At 38.6% G+C, this 18,294-nt stretch overlaps 1 protein-coding gene across 2 annotated transcripts in view; it reads left to right on the forward strand.

The window, feature by feature from the left end:
- The window catches only part of pdcd6ip (programmed cell death 6 interacting protein), a 266,698-nt gene that overhangs the window by 104,928 nt on the left and 143,476 nt on the right, over positions 1-18,294 (forward strand). For both annotated transcript variants that reach the window (XM_028817538.2, XM_028817539.2), the window contains exon 5: positions 12,299-12,452. In XM_028817538.2, coding sequence (XP_028673371.1) covers positions 12,299-12,452 — 154 coding nt within the window. The remainder of the gene's footprint in view (positions 1-12,298; positions 12,453-18,294) is intronic.

Consider the following 18,294-nt stretch of genomic DNA (forward strand, 5'->3'; position numbering starts at 1 on the left):
ACAAACACAGCATACTACAGTACAATTTGTTTAATATGTGGAAAACGTACAAAACAAGAAATACTGTACTGTACATTTAATTCCTGGCACCACTGGTGCTTGGCTGCGGGTTGTCGATATCGCCTTCATCAGATCAGGCGAGGCTGCGGACGGGATGATGGGAGGAGTTGCTCTTTTTATAAACATAGTGAGCTTCGTCTGAATTGTTTGTTTTTTTTTCTCTTCATAAATTTCGCAATAAGGACGAAATGTGTTGCGTGCCATCCGTTCAATCCTCGCAAATCGTTCAATATTTGGGTCCATTTTTTCAAAATGAGCGAGGAGTTTATTCAGTAGAGATAAATCTTCTGACAATCCCTTTGTGGTGAACATTGTTTGTGGCACCTCCTCCTCTTCGTCTTACTCCAATTCTCGTTTCTTCTTCCGCCACTCTTTCTTCTTCCAATTCTATCAGCTCTTCATTCATAAGTTCACCTGATTCCCGGTCTAGCAACTCCTCGACATCTTCCATTTCACATTCCAATGAAAGGTCTTTTGACAGTTTCACTATTTCTTCACGAATCTCATCAAGTTCTTGTTCACTGTTAAATCCAGCAAAAGTATTTACATAACGCTTAACACACTTCTTCCATACGCCATTCATACACTGTGAGTCAACATTTCTTGCGGGGAGGGCTTCTGTTTTCTCTGATCTGAGTTCACCTCTGTTATAGCGCGTCTTTATTTGAAAAGAGCAGTGTCATATCGGGGCGAGTGTGAACGCTAACTTTGACAAGCACTATAAATTTACAGCGGTTGTTACAGGCGTAAATCAAATGTATGTTTTTATTGTATAATATTAACAATAACAGCAGCTCTCTACTCAAAGCGGTAAACTCGAGAAGCTGCTAGCATCGAACCCAGAAGCTCTTGATTGGGAGTCAGCAGTTGTGTGTGGGAACTGTTAACATTTGAATGTGATGATTGTATATAAAACTTGTGCACGAACGAGACTGGGATAACTGTGGATGTGGATGTGAGTGGTGTGTGTGACTGAGAATGACTGGTGTGAAGCCTGAAGTCCAAATATCAAATAAACACTTTCACAAGTACAAGTATAACAGAACAAGTGCGCTTTTATTCAAGAAGAAAAAAGAAAGCAGGTTGCGGTAAGCAGTTGATGCGACTGCTTGCGTAGTGCAATCCTAAGAACTGCTCAATCAAGAGCTTCTGGGTTTGATGCTGGCAGCTTCTCAAGTTTGCCGTTTTGAGTAGAAAGCTGCTATTAGTGTTAATATTATAGGGTTATATGTTAGGGTTATATTATTATCGAAAATTGCCAAAACAACAAGACACAAACACACGTGGGGCAACACTGCTGCGTATATTTTTACTGCTGCGTAGCGAGACTTGAGAGTGCGGGAAACTGGCGCTGCCAACAGCTGGCAGGGGAAACAGTCAAATGCGTCGTAAAGTCGAACAGTCGTAACTTGCATAGGTCGTATGTCGACGAGTACCTATATGTATATATATATATATATATATAATATACAGTAATCCCTCACCTATCGCGGGGGTTACGTTCCAGAGCCCCCCGCGATAGGTGAAAATCCGCGAAGTAGCGACCTATAGTTATTTTATTATTTATACATATTTTAAGGCTTTATAAACCCTTCCCACACTCTTATAAACCTTTCTCACTCTCTTGTTAACCTTCCCACGCTCTTATAAACACTTCCTATGCTCTTAAACACTTTCTACATTCTTAAACACCTCAGACCGACACTGCATGCAGCGATCAGACGTCAATGTGTCTGCACTCGCTTTGTGAAGGGGGGCAGCTGAACTCACGCTGAGCAGAAATGGACTTTGTGCTGTTTCTGCCAAAATGCCTGCTTGTCGCTCTGCGCGAGGAGTGTGTGTGTGTGTGTGTGTGTGTGTGTGTGTGTGTGTGAGAGCTGAACGCACCTTCGCTCAAACCCCCCCTCCCCGGAAGCGCAGTACGCTCCTGCCACTTCGCATTGTCAAGGGGGTGGGGAGCTGAATGAACGCTAAGGAGAAGTGGACTTTGTGCTGGCTTTGTGCTGCTTGTCGCTCTGCGTGTCAATAATTTAAAAGCCTGTATATCACCAATTTTCCTGTCTCACTGTCTTGTCTTGCGTGAAGTTAAAATGTTTTATAATAGTGAGATGTTACTCATATCCTTAGCCCGACATCCACATATCATATGTGTTAACAAAGTGTGTTTTATAAGTTTACATGTGTTTAAAGCGTGTGGGATGGGTATTTTAAGGCTTAAACTATAAAAATGTTTATTTATATGGTCTTTCTATATCGCGGATTTTCTCCTGTTGCTGATGGGTCTGGAACATAACTTCCGCGATAGGCGGGCAATCACTTGTATTTAAAAACCCGCGAAGTGGTGAATCCACGAAAAGTGAACCGCGAAGTAGCGAGGGATTACTGTATATATAATGTACAGTACACCCCTGGTTACATTCCTAGAGCACCCCCGAATTTTGGTTGTGGTTAAAAAATACCTATTTTTATAGTTTAAACTCTAAAAATGCCCCTAAAACACTTTAATTAATTTCAAACTCAGCTTAATACATTACCTAAAAAAAAAAAGAATGTAAAGGTAAACCCGTATACTGTACTGCTATGTCTCCCGCAGTGCTAGAATGTAAAATACAGATGTTACCGCTATATGTACTGTAATTCATGCCAGCGCGTTTTCATTGCCAGGAGCCTTAGAAGGTGCAGGGCCTTTCGGCGTCATCTTGGGGCTTTAACTCTTAAACTGCTACATACTTGGGGGTTAATGCATCTCTGGATGCCAAATACTTTTTTGCTGCACTTTTTAAGTAAACGTCACACTCAGAAACAGAGACAAAAACAAGACAAACCGGTAATCAAGCAGCAAATGAAGAATGTAATGAAATCAAATGAAAACAACAATACCACCCCTGTTCCCCTTATGGCGATTACACATTAAATACAACAAAGCACAAACAAAACACACAGTAAATCATGAAAAACGTTCATGAGAAACGGCAACATATGAAATGTAATGATGAAAATAGATAGTCCAGAGATCCACACATTGAATGTGAATGTAAAGGTAGTCCTACCGCTAGTTCCTGAAATGGTGAAGACGGATGGCCATGAAATCTCGAACAGTCCTCATATACACAGGCGAACGGCAGACAATCCAGACGCCAACCACAAAACGATCCAGGACAAAACGAATAAGTACAGGTAACCCAACAGAAGGCAGACAGACAGGAACTTGAAACACAAATTACAAAAACTTTTTTTTTTTGCTTATGGTCACTGGCCCCCTTTTTAAATGCCACACTGACATCCTTTGACCCTAACAGCCTCTGCATCCTCAGCAGAAGACCAAACAGAGTAACTGCAGGGACTGCTGGGAGTTGCAGTTTCAAATTCTGTTGGTTACTTTCACCATCCCAAGCCGCGTTTTCCTCTACAGTTGCTTCCTGTTCTCTCTACAGTACAGTATTGCCACGAAAAAGCCATAAAAATTGCGTTAGATATTTGCGGTTTTTGCTAACAATTATTAGTTAGGTTCAAAGGAAAAATCTGTGAACGACTGAGGCCGCGAACTCTGAACTGTGAATTCGCGGGGGTCTACTGTATATGTGTATATATGTATATGTATGTACAGTTAGGTCCATAAATATTTGGACAGAGACAACTTTTTTCTAATTTTGGTTCTGTACATTACCACAATGAATTTTAAATGAAACAACTCAGATGCAGTTGAAGTGCAGACTTTCAGCTTTATTTCAGTGGGGTGAACAAAGTGATTGCATAAAAAAGGGAAGCAACTAAAGCATTTTTTTAACACAATCCCTTCATTTCAGGGGCTCAGAAGTAATTGGACAAATGAAGTAACTGGAAATAAAATGTTCATTTCTAATACTTGGTTGAAAACCCTTCGCTGGCAATGACAGCCTGAAGTCTTGAACTCACGGACATCACCACATGCTGGGTTTCCTCCTTTTTAATGCTCTGCCAGGCCTTTACTGCAGCGGCTTTCAGTTGCTGTTTGTTTGTGGGCCTTTCTGTCTGAAGTTTAGTCTTCAACAAGTGAAATTTATGCTCAATTGGGTTAAGATCAGGTGACTGACTTGGCCAATTAAGAATCACAAATCCAAGACTGGCAATCACTTTCTTTTCCCTCTGATATTTGTAAGGATGAAATATCATGGAGGGTGGGTGCGTCCACAGTGCCGCTCACAGTATGGCGTCGACGTATGATTCTGCTAGTCATGAGGCGTGTTTCAGAAGCGTTGTAGGCACCTTCGTGTATTGTTTTTATCCATGCAGTCTCGCTTTTGGCAGTGGTGGTAGTGTGAACGACTTGCCTGTTGCCTCTGGCATCTGTGCATATATACTGTACAACCCGGCGTGTACGCTGCACTCATAATAACTGCTTTTCCAGCAGGGTGATCTACCACGTCTGCATCACGATTTATGTACTCCATCAGCGACTTGTAGTTATCGGCCATCAGTGCAGGTTGGTTGTTTTTAATCCATTGGAGATCATGTGATTGTGCTCGAACGTAAACATGACCTATGTATTGTTGAATTTCAGGAAGGTTCATTCGTTGATAAACTGCGTCATCTAGATCTAACACGTACATTTGGGCACATTTGCGGTGGTGATTTGGCTCAGGGTGCACTGTTCCAATCCGATGCAATATTTGTCCACACACGTGAAAGCAGTATGGGCCATTCCCAGGTGGTGGCTTGATATTTACCCCGGTAGATACAAAGGCAAATGAACTATTGTGGGATCTAATGCATTCCATAAAGCTTTTACTTATCCAAAGGAGGCAGCTTAACTTGACCTTTTTGACAACAACGTGTAGCCCTTCTGCAGTTTCTTTTTGGATCCATGCCTCTCTTGCATGTAGTGTTTCAGAAGCGCGTTGTAGGCGCCTTCGTTCTTGTTTTTAGCCATGCGGTCTCCTTTTTGTTTCTCTGTTACTGAATTACCGTTATGTGATTCAAACATGTCACACAGACTGCTGGCACAGTGGATTAGAGCAAGATTAGTTTACAGGTTGTGTTGTCTGGGCGCCACCTACTGACTCTGGGAAGCTGCTGCGTTTGACTCTGGGGCGCCGCAGCGCAGTGCGCATGCACTTCGGTGCGTCCGCCGTGCATAAATTAAACTGTCGTTTAGTAATATAGACAAGTGAAATGCATGCTCAATTGGGTTAAGATCAGGTGACTGACTTGGCCAATTGAGAATTTTCCACTTGTTTGCTTTAATAAACTCATGGGTTGCTTTGGCTGTATGTTTTGGGTCATTGTCCATCTGTATCATGAAACACCGCCCAATCAATTTGAGTGCATTTAGCTGGATTTGAGCGGACAGTATGTCTCTGAACACCTCATAATTCATTCTGCTGCTTCTGTCCTGTGTCACATCATCAGTAAACACTAGTGTCCCAGTGCCACTGGCAGCCATGCATGCCCAAGCCATCACACTGCCTCTGGAGCACCTGATTCTAACTTTATGGATATGATGATGTGATAAATAGAAGGTTGTACTTGCTTTTTTCACATGACCAATCTGCATTTTTGTTAATTTACATTATTAGAATGAATCTGCCATGTCAGTTTTATGTGTCATTTGTTTGAGTATATTACCTTTAAATCTTCCTGCAGATGATTCATATAGATAATGTTTGTCTGTTCATATAAGTTGAAAAAGTCAACAATTTCCATGGGGTGTACTTACTTTTTCACATAACTGTATACTAAATACTGTAGAGTGGCATGCAAACGTTTGGGCACACTTGCTTAAAATGTCTGTTACTATGAATAGTTAAGTGTGCTTAAGTTGAACAGATCACCAAATGGAATAAAGTTAAAGATGGCACATTTCTCTTCAGTATTTTATGCACGATTAATACACTGTTTTTGTTTTGTACAATTGTACAGTGAAAAAAGGGAAGGAGCACTATACAAATGTTTGCTCATCAACAAGATATGTGAGGTCTCAGATAACTTTCAGCAGGGTCTCAAACCTTAATTAGCTCTTTAGGGCTATGGATTTTTTTCACAAACATCATTGGGAATCCACAGGTGATGCAAATTGCAAAACTGTGTACATTTCCTGACTCATCAAACGTTTTCCCAACAATCAGCAGCCATGGGCATCTCTAAGCAGCTCCCTAGCACTCTCAGAAATAAAATAATTGATACAATGCAGCAGAAAGCTTCAAGAAGATAGCAAAATGTTTTCAGGTAGCTGTCTCCTCAGTTTGTAATGTTATTAAGAAATAGCAGTTAGCAGTAATGGTGGCGGTCAAGTTGAGGTCTGGAAGACCAAGAAAACGTTCTGAAAGAACTGCTTGTTGGATTGTTAGAAAAAAGACATCTAAAAACCCTGTTTGACTGCAAAACACCTTCAGGAAGATTTAGCAGACTCTGAAGTGGTTGTGCACTGTTCTACTATGCAGTGATACCTGAACAAATGTGTTGTAGAGTCAGCAGAATTTTCCTGCCACAAAATTCAGTACCTGAAGTCTGCAAATGAACATCTGAACAAGCCTGATGCATTTTGGGAACAAGTCCTGTGGTGATCAGTTCATCTTCTGCTTGCTTAACAAATTAACAGCAAGGGTGCCACTGCATGTGAGGGGAATACAAATTAGAATTTCATCATTGGACTGTATTATCACTTAAGCTACATTTCTGTTTCCTGACAATACTATGTATGAAAGAAGCAAAACATTTAAATTATAAATGAACTTCCATATTTTAGCATGCATCACTTGTGCCGTTCTATCTCTCTAAAATTACAACACATCTGATTTCTTAAATATATGTAGTAGTACTTCTACCAAAGGCATGGTGAGTACTTCTTGTGGATTCTCCAGCAATAAATAAAAAGATTGGGATTTAAGTTTTAGCAGACTGTAATCTATTACAGTAGTTTACATAAATTTACAGTTTTATGTCTTAAGGTGCTATTTTGTCTATACATTTTTATTTTTGAAATATTCCTCAAGTAATAATGGTGTCCAACTCTAATGGAATTCATTGTGTTTGATAGCAACTCATTGTTGTTTATAGAAAATCAAGCTTGCACCACATACTTTGGAAAGAATATTTGCTTTTGCTGTAGATATGATGCTTGCTTCAATGTCTGCGCTGTACAATACAATACAATACAGTTTATTTTTGTATAGCCCAAAATCACACAGGAAGTGCCACAATGGGCTTTAACAGGCCCTGCCTCTTGACAGCCCCCCAGCCTTGACTCTCTAAGAAGACAAGGAAAAACTCCCAAAAAAAAACCTTGTAGGGAAAAAATGGAAGAAACCTTGGGAAAGGCAGTTCAAAGAGAGACCCCTTTCCAGGTAGGTTGGGCGTGCAGTGGGTGTCAAAAGAAGGGGGTCAATACAATACAATGCAGTTCACAGAACAGAACAATTCCTCAATATAGTAAGAAATAAAAAATATAAATTTTAGAAGTACAGAGCAGAATTTAACAGTAGGTGATATATCCCATAAAAAGATTTGGATTTGTGTAGAGTCCTGGAGACCTCATCCTTCAAGCTGCCTCCCCCATTTGGCCATTCCACAGCTGAAACAGTGCTGGGCCAGCCAATCCGATGAAAGGACCCCTCTTTCCCACGATTCCTGTGATCCTCCATCTGGGGTGACTTTTCCTTAGGCAGGCAAAACAACTTGGCAGGTGGGCCATGGCACCAAGTGCCACATTTGAGTACCGAGAAGAAAAACAGAATAAGTGAGGGTTATTATACAATTATAACTGTCATGTTACTTATGTTTAACTGCTAATGACTAACAACAGAGATGCAGTCTGTACAGTTAATCAGCAGCTCTAGTCAGGATATGCTAAACTGAAGTAGTGAGTCTTCAGCCGGGATTTAAAAGCTGAGACCGAAGGGGCATCTCTTATAGTAGCAGGCAGACCATTCCACAGTTTAGGGGCCCTGTAACTAAAAGCTTGACCTCCCACTGTTATTTTATTAATCCTTGGAATCATAAGCAGACGGGCATCTTGAGATCTTAATGTGCACTCAGATTTGTAAGTCATGATAAGTTCAGACAAGTAAGCCGGACCTCGACCATTTAATGCTTTATATGTTAAAAGAAATCTGCCCTAAACTTAACTGGGAGTCAGTGTAAGGATTTAAGAACTGGAGTTATGTGTTCGTATTTTCTTGTTCTTGTAATAATTCTCGCAGCCACATTTTGGATTAACTGGAGGCTGTATAAAGAACAGTTTGAACATCCAGTGAACACCGCATTGCAGTAGTCAATCCTACTAGAGATACAGTGGTGTGAAAAACTATTTGCCCCCTTCCTGATTTCTTATTCTTTTGCATGTTTGTCACACAAAATGTTTCTGATCATCAAACACATTTAACCATTAGTCAAATATAACACAAGTAAACACAAAATGCAGTTTTTAAATGATGGTTTTTATTATTTAGGGAGAAAAAAAATCCAAACCTACATGGCCCTGTGTGAAAAAGGAATTGCCCCCTTGTTAAAAAATAACCTAACTGTGGTGTATCACACCTGAGTTCAATTTCCGTAGCCACCCCCAGGACTGATTACTGCCACACCTGTTTCAATCAAGAAATCACTTAAATAGGAGCTGCCTGATACAGAGAAGTAGACCAAAAGCACCTCAAAAGCTAGACATCATGCCAAGATCCAAAGAAATTCAGGAACAAATGAGAACAGAAGTAATTGAGATCTATCAGTCTGGTAAAGGTTATAAAGCCATTTCTAAAGCTTTGGGACTCCAGCGAACCACAGTGAGAGCCATTATCCACAAATGGCAAAAACATGGAACAGTGGTGAACCTTCCCAGGAGTGGCCGGCCGACCAAAATTACCCCAAGAGCGCAGAGACGACTCATCCGAGAGGTCACAAAAGACCCCAGGACAACGTCTAAAGAACTGCAGGCCTCACTTGCCTCAATTAAGGTCAGTGTTCACGACTCCACCATAAGAAAGAGACTGGGCAAAAACGGCCTGCATGGCAGATTTCCAAGACGCAAACCACTGTTAAGCAAAAAGAACATTAGGGCTCGTCTCAATTTTGCTAAGAAACATCTCAATGATTGCCAAGACTTTTGGGAAAATACCTTGTGGACTGATGAGACAAAAGTTGAACTTTTTGGAAGGCAAATGTCCCGTTACATCTGGCGTAAAAGGAACACAGCATTTCAGAAAAAGAACATCATACCAACAGTAAAATATGGTGGTGGTAGTGTGATGGTCTGGGGTTGTTTTGCTGCTTCAGGACCTGGAAGGCTTGCTGTGATAGATGGAACCATGAATTCTACTGTCTACCAAAAAATCCTGAAGGAGAATGTCTGGCCATCTGTTCGTCAACTCAAGCTGAAGCGATCATGGGTGCTGCAACAGGACAATGACCCAAAACATACCAGCAAATCCACCTCTAAGTGGCTGAAGAAAAACAAAATGAAGACTTTGGAGTGGCCTAGTCAAAGTCCTGACCTGAATCCAATTGAGATGGTATGGCATGACCTTAAAAAGGCGGTTCATGCTAGAAAACCCTCAAATAAAGCTGAATTACAACAATTTTGCAAAGATGAGTGGGCCAAAATTCCTCCAGAGCGCTGTAAAAGACTCATTGCAAGTTATCGCAAACGCTTGATATGCAGTTATTGCTGCTAAGGGTGGCCCAACCAGTTATTAGGTTCAGGGGGCAATTACTTTTTCACACAGGGCCATGTAGGTTTGGATTTTTTTTCTCCCTAAATAATAAAAACCATCATTTAAAAACTGCATTTTGTGTTTACTTGTGTTATATTTGACTAATGGTTAAATGTGTTTGATGATCAGAAACATTTTGTGTGACAAACATGCAAAAGAATAAGAAATCAGGAAGGGGGCAAATAGTTTTTCACACCACTGTAAATGCATGAATTAGTTTCTCAGAATCCTGTTTATTTAAAAAGCGCCTTAATTACCTAACATTTTTAAGATGGAAGAAACATGTTTTGGACAACTTTGTAATATGCGCTTTAAATGACATGCTAGAGTCAAAGATAACTCCTAGATTGCGGGCTGATTCAGTAAAATTGACTGGGATTCCCACTGAGTTAAATGATGACAAAATATTGTTGTGATCAGCATCATGCCCTCCAACAATCAACATCTCTGTTTTATCTGTATTTAAAGACAAGTAGTTCTTATTCATCCACTCCTTTAATTCACTAACACAACTAATTAAAGACAGCATTGGAGAAACTTCATCTGATTTAAATGAAAGGTATAACTGGGTGTCATCTGCATACGAGTGAAAATTAACATTGTTTCCTAATGAGAGATCCCAGTGGAAGCATGTACAGTGAAAACAGTAAAGGTCCCAGTACTGAGCCCTGCGGGACACCATATTGAACTTCTGTGTATAATGATGGAGTACTGTCGGCACATTTCTGTAAATATTGGAATTGATTTGATAAGTAAGAACTAAACCAAGCGAGCACGGTGCCTGTAAGCCCAACATCATTTTCTAGCCTGTGCAGTAAAATAGAATGGTCGATGGTGTCAAATGCTGCACTTAAGTCCAACAACATAATTACAGTGGAGTTTCCTTCATCAGAGGATATCAGAATGTCATTTACAACCCGTGTTAGTGCCGTTTCTGTACTATGACCAGTGCGAAAACCAGACTGGAATTTCTCAAATAAATTGTAATGCGTAAGGTGTGTCTGAAGCTGACTGGCGACTACTTTTTCTAGTATTTTAGAGAGAAACGGTAAATTTGAAATAGGCCTATAATTATTTAGTATATGTGGGTTAAGGTCTGACTTTTTAAGTAATGGTTTAATGACTGACACTTTTAGTGTATCAGGTACTGTGCCATGCAATAATGAACTATTGATAATGTTTAGGATAGGCGCTGCAAGAACATTCATTGCACTTTTTACTAGTTTTGTTGGCACTGGATCTAGGGAACAAGTAGTGGGCTTCATTTTAGAAATTAAACTTAATACTTCCTGCTCAGTTACAGGATTAAAATTACTAAAGTGCTGAGTGCAATGTGAGACAGGGTCTGCTAAACTAGTATTTGGTTTGTACTGTGTTGCAGAGATCTGGGATCTTATATTTTTAATTTTCTCATTGAAGAAGTTCATAAAGTCTGTACTGCTAATGTCTGTTGGTATTTTGCACTGTTGATCTGAATTTCCATTTGTTAATTTAGCCACTGTTCTAAACAGTACCCGAGGATTTTTATTATTGCTATCTATTAATGTAGAATAATATTCTGACCGAGCTTTAAAGAGGGCTTTTTTATATTTATTAACACTCTCTGTCCATGCAATTTGAAAGACATGTAGCTTTGTTGTTCTCCATCTGCGCTCCAGTTTTCGACACTCTAATTTAAGAGCTCGAGTGTTTTCATTAAACCAGGGAGAGTTTCTATGTGCTTTAATCACTTTTGTTTTAAGGGGAGCCACTGTGTCCAGAGCATCTCTCAAGGTCACATTATAATGTGATGTTAGCTGATCTAAATTGTTTTCCGTGTTTACATTTGATGTTAACTGATCTAAATGGTTTTCCACAATTACACTTGACTTACTCAAAGTATCTATAAATTTTGAAGCAGAATTACAATCTAGATGTCGCACTGTCTTTGTTTTAATCTGGGAGTGTGTTGGCAAGGGCAGGACTAAATCAAATGTAATTAAGTAATGATCGGAAATAACTTCATTTAATGGAGTAATAATTAAATTTTGAATTTCAACTTTGTAAGTTATAATTAAATCTAATGTGTGGTTATGATTATGAGTTGGACCTTTGACATTCTGACAAAATCCTACTGAATTTAACAAATAAGTAAAACATTTGCTAAAAGTGTCAGTTTCCACATTAATGTGTACATTAAAATCTCCCATCAGTACTACGTGATCATAATTTATAGCCAAGTCAGATAAAAGGTTGCTAAATTCAGACATGAACAATGAATATGGCCCTGGTGGTCTATAGACTAGCAGTATAATTGTGTTGAAATCTGTTCTAATATTTAAAATGAATGCCTCAAAGGATGTAAAGTTGCTGTATATCTCTTTATTTAATACAGTGATTTGCCATTCCAGACAATCTTTGAACATCTTAAAAGTCGGTATGAATTGCCAGCCTGACACTGGTAGATGTAGTGTGGCTTGATTATTGATAAGTGAAAACAGATCAGGCAATATTGCTGTATAAGAAACTGGGCATGACAGTCATGATTGACACATCTTTCCTTTGTTTTTTCTCAGCTGGCTAGTGGGACCTTTTCTCACATTAAAGACACAGTTTTGTCTGCCTTGAGTCGTGAACCTACTATGGACATCTCTCCTGACACAGTCGGCACTCTCAGTCAAATCATGCTGGCTCAAGCTCAAGAAGTGTTTTTTCTGAAAGCCACATCAGGTACAAACAAGCATTTATAAAGTATGCTTTCCTTCGTATGCATTCCTTCTGGTTCTATGATCAACTTCTACTGTCTGTTTTAACTTCATAAATTTGCAGATGACTGGTGTAGGATTTTTTGATTGATTAATAATCAATAAGATGGCTACCCTGTAGGATGCTATAATAATGTGGGATTTTAAAAAGAAAATTAAACTTGGTTAATTTATTATCAGTTTTTCTTTCAGTAATCAATTCAGTAATTCTGCAGTGCACCTACTTTATTTACCTAACCTTTATGTGGTAGGATGAGGGGGGGTCTCTGGCTTTATATATATATAATATCTACAGTACATCCCCAAAATTTGCAGGGGTTACGCTCCTAGAGCACCCATGACTTGTGAAAAACCGCGAATTTTGAATGTGGTTTAAAAAAATGCCTATTTTTATAGTTTAAACCCTAAATATGCCCCCAAAACACTTTCATTTAATTTCAAACTCCACTTAATACATTATCTAAAAAAAAGAATGTAAAGGTAAACCCGTATACTGCACAGTACTGTACTGCTATGTCTCCCGCAGTGCTAGAATGTAAAATACCGATGTTACCGCTATATGTACTGTAATTCATACAAGTGCGTTTTCATTGCCAGAAGCCTTAGAAGGTGCCGGGCCTTTTGGCGGGATCTTGGGGCTTTAACTCTTAAACTGCCACATAACTGGGGGTTAATGCATCCCTGGACACCAAATGCTTTTTTGCTGCACTTTAAGTAAATGTCACAATTCACAAAGAAAAAGTAAAATTTTAATGAAACACTTTATTCATGCAACGAGCATCACAATTACTACACACTGCTAATGAACTGTGAAAACTATTTAAAAAAACTACTGGAACAATATGTACAAGGTGTAACTGACGCTATGGATGAAATCACTGAGCCAACTGCGCTTGAACTGGCTGCACGCAAGCACACAGAGGTAAGCGCTGATGCTGGCAGGCTATAGTACAGCGGCTCAATCTCAGACAGTCAGGCTGCAGTGTGTCATGCTTGGGTCACAGAATCACAGGAGATTGTACAGACAAGAGCTTTATTCAAACACTTCAAACAAACATGTCTCTTTCAGAAGTAAAACTAGCTCAGTATGCATTATCGATTAAAAGAATAGGCAAACATCATAGGGGAGCACAACGGGAGCGGGACCCGCAACAGGAGCAGAGGATGTCTGGGGGAAGAGAGAGAGAAAAACAAAGCAATCAGCCAAAAAGGATACGTGCTGTTCAGGCTTTTAAGTATGCGTAGCTTCGCGCGTGAAGCATATTACACGACACATCAGCCGCAAGTAAGCCCATCAAGTAAAGGAGCAATGTGAAGGTAGTCTATCAACGTTTTTTAAGAGGGTTTTTTTGACGAACACTCAGCTGGGGATACATCACAGTCAATCAGCAGCAAGGAGAAATGAATAACGCTGTAGCGGTCCAGTACCGCTAAGATTCAAACCGTCGAGAAAACGGCGATTTATTTATTTTTATGGTGGAGATTCCAGGGACGCACCCGACCTTGACTGGACCCAAACGCACTCACAAACAGAGACAAAAACAAAGCAAACCGGTAATCAAACAGCAAATAAAGAATGTAATGAAAGCAAATGAAACAAGTGAAAACAACGGTACCACCCCTGTTCCCCTTACGGCAATTACACATTAAATACAACAAAGCACAAACAAAACACACAGAGTAAATCATGAAAAACTGCAACGGATGAAATGTAATGATGAAAATAGATAGTCCATATATATATATATATATATATATATATATATATATATATATATATATATATATATATATATATAAAATCTGTATTATAAAAAAAAATATCCTGGGAGGGAAAGACTAGGGAGATGATCACGGAAGACACTTAACAGACCTGCGAGACGAAAGAGATTGGCCACGGAGCGTCTCACGGGGACCTTAAACATGAGACTTTGTGCCAAGAGATTGACCCAGGACAGTCTCGTGGGGACGTAGAACATGAGATTCATGCCAGACACCCTGTACTTACAACCAATATCAAATAAGACAACAGGCAGCAAAACACTCAATCATGTAAAGGCTTTGAGCAGACACAGATCCAGGGCTCTCAGCGCATATAAAGCATATAAGGACAATACGTTCTAGATGAAACGTCGACGACTAAGTGAAGAAGAAGCAGCGTGGAGAAAAGAGACCCAAAAGCGTTGGAGAGAAACAAATGCAAAAAAGAAAAATCTAGGTGCAAATTCAGAAAATAAGGAAAGTAATAATCAGCCCGGAACAAGTGGAATTGAAAAAAAAAAGCACGTCCAATCGGGCTCAGAATTAAAAGACAAAGTAGAACTTCATAAAGATGTTCAAAAATGTTGGCGCTATACACATGCAGAGCAGGTTAGAGATTATGAAAGCAGTGGAATTCAAAAGGCTCAAAAAAAATGGCGTGATACAAATGCAGAGAAAGTTAAAGAATATGAAAGCAGGAAAATTAGAAAGTATCAAACAAAAGAAATTAAAGATCACAGTAGCGCAAACAAACGGAAATTATTACTCAATAAATGGGAAAATAATCACCACGGACCAGGTGTCATTGAAAAAAAAGCAGGACAAAGCAAGGTCAGAAATAAAAGACAGAGTAGAAAACAAAGTAAAACGTCATAAAGAGGTTAAAAAACAAGGGGGCCAAACACATGCAGAGCAGGTTATAGATAATGAAAAGAGTGGAATTGAAAAGACTCAAAAAAAAACGTAGGCGTGAAACATATGCAAAGCAAGATACAGAATATGAAAGCAGAAAATATGAAAGTGTCAAAACAAAGAAAGTAAAGATGGCATTAGCACAAACAAAGAGAAATTATTACTCGGAGAAATAACGAAAAGGCGAATAGAGATTGAATATATGGACATAGGTGATATGTCAGAAGCATGTAAATATTGTAAGGCTTTGAAGTTTAAGTCAGAGACTTGTAGATAGTCTAATTCGTGTTGCCATCAGGGAAAAGTAGTGTTTATGCACAATGAGGAGGCGTATCCAAGAGAATTAAAAGATTTGATGTTTGGGGAAAGTGAAATCCACAAACACTACAGGCAAAATATCCGAGACTACAATAATCTTTTCGCATTCGTATCATTCAATGCGCAAAATGTAAATTTGCAAAAGAATGAACCATACGCTATAAGAATCTGTGGTCCAGCAACAATTAAAGCAACGACAAATTTAATTTAGAAGAAACCACAGTTCGGTCAGGTGTATATTTATGATCATGGAGAAGCGATGCAACATAGAATCGAAAGAGTTAAACGATATTAGACGTATTAGAAATTACAGTATACAGCCAATAATGGATACAAATCCATACGTCCAAAAGTGTCACACTTAACATGAAATTTATCTGCAAAACACATACAAAGAAGTTTTCTTGGATTTCTATATGAATCAGAAAGATCACGCATGCATATATAATAAACCAACATGTGACGAAGTATCAGCGATAATACTTTCAAAAGACAGAAATATCAAAAACAGAGTAGATATTTGTGTTTATCCGAAAGCAGAACATGAATCAACATTTCTGTCTAATTTGCCACATTTCGATCCATTACTCTTTCCTTTGCTTTTCCCAGATGGAGAAACAGGATGGTCATACAATATGAAACACATTAATTCAGAAAAACAAATAACACCAACACAATATTTTGGGGCAAAATTAGCTATACGTTCCAATGTATTTAACCTACTTCTGTCATCTCAATGTCTAAAGCAACATTACATTATTAATGTACATCTAAAAGTCGAAGCATATATTCTTTTCTTTATTAAATCGAATCAAGCAAAACTTAGAATGGAACATATGCAAGGACTCATTGATCACGTTCAAAATTCAAATATCAATAGTTCAGAAAAATTCAAAATAGGTAAAGCAGTAATATTACCATCATATCAAGGTAGTCCAAGAGCATTGCAACAATTATATCATGATGCAATGGCAATATCCAGAACTATCGGTCGGCCAGATTTATTTATTACAATGACATGCAATCAACAATGGCCAGAAATCTGGAGAGTCTTGAAAACAATGCCACCTGATACATCGGCTCAGGATATTCCGACTTCTGTAAGTAGATTGTTTTATCAGAAAGTCTTAATTTTATTGAAAGAACTCAAAACTGTGTTTGGACAAATCCGAGCATGTATTTACACGATCGAATTTCAAAAACGGGGTTTACCTCACATGCATTTATTGGTTACCTTGCAAAACAAATTATTAACTGCTGATGATTTAGATTGTTTTGTCTGTGCTGAAATTCCAACAGAGAAACCTATCCTGAATTATGGTAAAAAGTCATTAAACACATGTCTCACGGACCTCATTTAAAAGATTCAGCATGTTGGGACTCGAAAGAAAGAAATTGTTTAAAAAAATTTCCAAATGCTTTTGTTCAAACAACAGATATGACTAAGGCTGGCTTTCCAGATTATCACCAAAGAGATAATCGTCACGAACAACACACTTATCATGGAAAGAAAGATGGAAAAATTGTGATCATCGATAATTCAATGATTGTACCATATAACCCGTATTTGCTAAAAAGATTTGATTGTCATATTAATGTTGAGAATTGTGCATCAATGATGAGTATTAAGTACATCTACAAATATATTCATAAAGGGCACGATAGAGTATGCGTAACTTTTTCGAAAGAACAGGCACAGGACGAAGTTCAAGCATATTTAGACACTCGATACGTCAGTGCAATGGAAAGCGGGTGGCATTTAATGGAATTACCAATGCACGGTCGAAGTCATTCTGTAGAATTATTACCGATTCATTTACCAGGTCAGAATATGATTCAATTTAAAGAAGGCGAAGAAGCAGAAGCTTTACAAGTAGCAAAAACTAAAAATACAAAATTATTGGCTTATTTTGAACTTAATAAAAAAGACATAAATGCAAAAGCATATACATAGGAAATTCTTCAACATTACACATGGCAAAAACAAAAAGGAATGTGGCATCCAAGAAAAATTAATTGCAAAAGTGTTGCACGATTAAATATTCTATCACCAAAAGATAGAGAACGCTTTCATTTAAAATTGTTGTTGTGAGAATCGAAAGGAGCAACATCGTATAGAGATGTTCTAACTTTAGATGGAACTACGTACGGTACCTTTCAAGAAGCGGCTCGAGCAGCTGGATTATATAAATTGGACGACTATATGTTTGAAATGATGTCTGATGCCACATTTGTAATGATGCCTGACAAATTAAGACACTTCTTCATGTACTTAATTATGATAGGTGAAGTTGATGTTTTACAATTATGGGAACCGTTCAAAGGACCATTATCCAAAACGTCAAATGAACAAACGGCTCTTTCAATCATCAAAGAATTGTTAGAAGCAGAAGATTTAACAATGCAGCAATTTGGACTTCCACAAGAAATTAACAAATCAGAGGTAAAGAAAGAGATAACAGCAGACGAAGATGTAACAGTGGAAGACCATAGAAAACTATATCAGGAAATGTACTCACAATTAAATGATGATCAAAGATCCTTTTTTGACACATTTCAAAAAAGTATGCTCGGAGAAATTAAACAGCGATTATTCTTCATAGATGGACCAGGCAGATCAGGGAAAACGTTTTTGCATAAATGTTTAGTCCATTATTGCAAACAAATTATTGTCCATTTGAGCTGAAGATGGCGCCGACTGGGGTGGCTGGCCATCTGCTCGTCTCTCTAGTCTATGTTTTAACTTTGTTTTTATGTTTTAGTTTATCCCAACGGCCACTGTCCTATGATCGTGAGTCTTTACTAAACATATTTTC

Source organism: Erpetoichthys calabaricus, chromosome 13 (assembly GCF_900747795.2).
Source record: "Erpetoichthys calabaricus chromosome 13, fErpCal1.3, whole genome shotgun sequence".
Taxonomy (NCBI): Eukaryota; Metazoa; Chordata; class Cladistia; order Polypteriformes; family Polypteridae; genus Erpetoichthys; species Erpetoichthys calabaricus.